Source organism: Neophocaena asiaeorientalis, unplaced genomic scaffold (assembly GCF_003031525.2).
Source record: "Neophocaena asiaeorientalis asiaeorientalis breed wild unplaced genomic scaffold, Neophocaena_asiaeorientalis_V1.1 scaffold29, whole genome shotgun sequence".
In the NCBI taxonomy this organism is placed as follows: domain Eukaryota; kingdom Metazoa; phylum Chordata; class Mammalia; order Artiodactyla; family Phocoenidae; genus Neophocaena; species Neophocaena asiaeorientalis.
Window position 1 is genome coordinate 4879803 of NW_020174423.1, and position 4111 is coordinate 4883913.

At 48.2% G+C, this 4111-nt stretch overlaps 1 protein-coding gene across 2 annotated transcripts in view; it reads right to left on the reverse strand.

The window, feature by feature from the left end:
- The window catches only part of LAPTM4B (lysosomal protein transmembrane 4 beta), a 71229-nt gene extending 67319 nt beyond the window's left edge, over positions 1-3910 (reverse strand). The window contains exon 1 of one of the 2 annotated variants that reach the window (XM_024756628.1): positions 3604-3910. In XM_024756628.1, the coding sequence (XP_024612396.1) occupies positions 3604-3702 (99 nt within the window). In that variant the 5' untranslated portion in view covers positions 3703-3910. The remainder of the gene's footprint in view (positions 1-3603) is intronic. The other variant, XM_024756629.1, reaches the window with a different exon arrangement.
- Positions 3911-4111: the final 201 nt, after the last annotated feature.

Genomic DNA, 4111 nt, shown 5'->3' on the forward strand with positions numbered 1-4111 from the left:
CAACAAAAAGGTACAATCTATTGATACACTCCAAAACCATGAATGAATCTATGACATTATGCTAAGTTAAAGAAACCCAATACAAAAGAATACATGCAGTATAATTCCATTTATATGAATAGGCAAAACTCACCTATGGGGTCGGGGTGTCTGTGGAGGGGTATACTGGAAGAGGCACAAGGGAACTTTCTGGGGTTTTGGAAATGTTCTCTAAGGGTGTGGGTTACAAAGGTGCATGCATTGGTCATGTCAATGAACTGTACACCTAATATCTGTGATTTTCACCATATGTAAATTATGCCTCAATTTAAAAAAGGAAAACTTCAAAGAAAGCAAAACAAACAGATCTCTAATACAAATACCTGAAATCAATATGCTTTTTTTTTTTTTTTTACTGGACTGAAGGAAACCTTTATAATTCCAAGGCAAAAACAAAACACACCCTCAACTTTTAAAAGGTTAAACTGTGGAAACAGCACAGACCAAAAACATCACTCAAACCACAAGCCAACCTTAAGTAAATCACCTAAGGTCTCTTAGCCTCAGTTTTCATCTATGAAACGGGAATAAAAAAAATCTACCTCACCAAGACATAAAAATTAAGCTTATGCAAAGCACTGCAGAGAGGGGACTTCCTGGCAGTCCAATGGGTTAAGACTCTGTCTGCACTTCCACTGCAGGGGGCGTGGGTTTGATCCCTGGTCGGGGACCCAAGATCCCACATGCGGCGCCACGCGGCCAAAAATTTTAAAAATAAAATTTTAAAAAAAGCATTGTAGAGAAAAATGTTGCCTACTATTCCAGTTCTCCAAGGATCAAGACATTAGCCACTGTAGTCACCTGCTGACTGTGGGCCTGAGGGGAATTCAGGATGGAGACAAACAGGAAGCAGTCTGTGCTTTGGATGCCCCGAGATAGTGAAGATACGTATCTAAGGAGAAATTTCAGTGACCCCAGATTCCTGCATCTTCCCATACATAGAAAAGCACTAAAATCATCAACTTGAGATGCCTGTTCTTTGTGATTAATAGTCACCTTTTGATTTCGACTACAGGTTTTTTCACAGCAAAGAATTCATATATCCTGGCTCCTCTCCTCCCTTACCTCTTCAGAACGGTTTCTCCGAGCTGAGAGGCTGTCTTCTGGGTTACCTTACACAGTAAGACACTGAATAAACTCAACTCACAGTTCTTACGTTGTTCGTTTTGGTTTTTTTCAAGTCAAGATATCTAGGGAATTCCCTGGAGGTCCAGTGGTTAGGACTCTGTGCTTTCACTGCTGAGGGTGCAGGTTTGACCCCTGGCCGGGGAACTAAGATCCCACAAGCTGTGGGATGCGGCCAAAAAAAAAAAGAAAACAAAGATATCTAGTATAGTCCCTGGAACACAGGACCTTAGTAAATGGTCATGGTAGGAAACAATCAGAAGATGTGTAAAAAAAGATCCACTTTACCTATCCTTTCTAGTGGACTCTTTTTTGAATACCTATCTATATTCCTACCCTTTTGTTTTCCTGAAAACTCTCCCCCTTTCTGATAAGTAACCCCATCTCAGCCAGATGGCTGGTGGGGTGAGGGGGTACGGTAAGGAGGAAGAGATGCCTTATTCTTTGGCTCCTTCATCTTAAAAACTGTCATGTTAATCAATGTTTTGGATAACCAAATTATATTTAAAGGTATGAGGGAAACTCACTATTTTTTTAAAAAAAGTTTAAATTGTTTTGTGAAATGCAAAAGACTTATAAAGATGACCGGCAGGTTTCCCAGATATGAGGTTTACCTGAAGTGGCATTCTTATTCACATTTGCTGGAAAGCTTTCTAATTATCTTTCAAAAAGCCATATATTTCCAAATGCTAAAACATGCATACCAATAACTACTTTCCCCCAAAAAGCATGCTCAAGCCATAGACAGAGTATGTGAGTGCTCTCCTTTTATCACACCAATACTAGTTAGTTGGATTACAGCCAACAGCAGGGCTCAAAGTAGATTTATGTTTCCTGTAGATCATGTAGTCCACTTGCCTAATGCAGTGCCCTAGATTTTACAAATTACATTCACTGATGTACTTGCAAGTCTGCAGATTTAAACATTTTCAAGGAGGACACAAGACATGTGTATAAAATTATCTGTCTTGATCATCAATAAAAGCACTATTTCGAGGCCACCCACTATCCTTCCGCTGTAATTTTAAATTTCTGTAAAGATTTCTTTGCTTTTAGCAAAATCAGGGTTGAGCCAATACGCAGATGTTCTATCTGCATTCACACCGCACAGTAAGAACCCACACATACCAAAGATCTGTTTGAAAGCTTTTAAGGCCAAATATTTCTATTGTGTGGCCTGTGATAGGCACAGACTAAAGGAAACGTGAAACTATAAATAGCACAGAGAACACCATGTAGGGCTGGGGGGGGGGTGTTCTGTTTAAAATGACACAACAAACGAGTTCACAATTCGACATAATGTCCATATACATCAAAAAACTGAATTATGAACCGACCAAAAAACTATGATGCCTAAGAAGAAAAGAATTTATTCCCACCGAAAAGTTCTATATGCCATCTTACTACCACTTTTAAGGTGTTTCCTCATAATGCAGAGATATTCACCGCAAAAAGGCTCGGGTCTAACTCTCCATCATGATGTGACCAAAACCGAAATGCAGTGGAATCCGACTCAGTGCAGTCTTCGGGGGGCCAACAACCAACCGGGAGCTGGCACAGGGCAAGATTCCCTCACTGCCCCTGATAATCACTGCTCCCCATACAAATAAGATCTTAAAAGCTCCAACCTAAAGACAAACCAGATTTGCCTCCTCCGGTGTCGACTAAGAAAGAAGGTACAGGGATCATCTGTAAAGGGGCAGGAAAGCCAGTGGGTGTAAAATGGCTGCCCCGGGCAGATTGAAATGCAATGTCTCACAGGCAAATCCCTTCCTAGAGTAAGGGCTTTACAACAAACGTGTGGGTAAAGAGCCTCCAACCATTTCCGCTCGGGATGTGAAGGTGCTCAGGAGACTGGACAGCAAACCCGAGGCCAGATGCGGGCTGGGAGAATAGGCACGCGGGCCCGCAACTGGGGGTAGCACGAGGTGCCGGTCACCGCCTCGACGTTTGTCGGGACCCGTCGAAACACAAAGCCCAGCGGGTGCTGCTAAGAAGAAAGGAAAGGAAAGCACGTGCTCCGCAGACCGAATCGGAGTTCTCTGACCACCGAGTGCACTTTCACCGGAAACCGCGGACCTCCCCACGGCCGAGCCGGCTCCCAGCTGAGAGCTTTCCGGCGCTCCCTGCTCTGGGCGCCCCCTGCCTTCCCGCACCCCCGAAACGCCCCGAACTCCCGGCCCTGATTGCACCCCTCGCCACAGGTTGGCTGAGCCCGGGGCATCGCTGACCCGCTCGCCCGGAGAATTAAGTTTCTAATAATATAACTTTAGGCGGATTAGTGCTGGCATCACCCAACCCCGAAGCCGCACCGGGAACCAACTAGAGGTCGTGAAAAGCGAGGCGGGGGCGCGGGCCGGAGTCCCTGCGAGGTGCGGGGCGCCCGCCCTCCTCCCTGGCAGGTGCGCCCCGGGGCTCGCCAAAGCGCGCCGCGCTCACCAGGTACCAGACGCCGAGCAGGATGGTGCCGGTGCGGACATGGCAGCACAGGCAGCAGCTGTTGGAGTAGAACCGCGTCCAGGGGGCCACCATCTTCATTGCTCGGGCCGCCGGCGCAGTGGCGCGAGCGCGCGCCCAACTTTGCAGGAGCTTCGGCCGCGTTGGTCCGGGTCCGCCGCGCGGCTACTGCCGGCTCCTCGGCCGCTCCCGCTCGCGCTCCCAGCCCCGCTCGCGGCCCGCCGGCCCTTGCTCCGCGCCTCCCCCGATAGCTCGGAGCGGCTGCCTCGGCCGGACCCAGCGCTTGGAAGGCTGCGGGAGAAGGAGGAGGAGCAGGAGGGGGCGGAGCGGCTCGCGGACCACGTGACGGGCGCCCGGGCCCCGTGATGTCACCGCGGGCTCCGGCCAGCCGCTGGCGCCGCCGGCCCATTGTAAATAGATAAATCATCTTGCACTCTCGGCCGGTCGCGTAGTCGGCCCCAGTGGAGTTCCTCTTTCATTTGGTCATTTG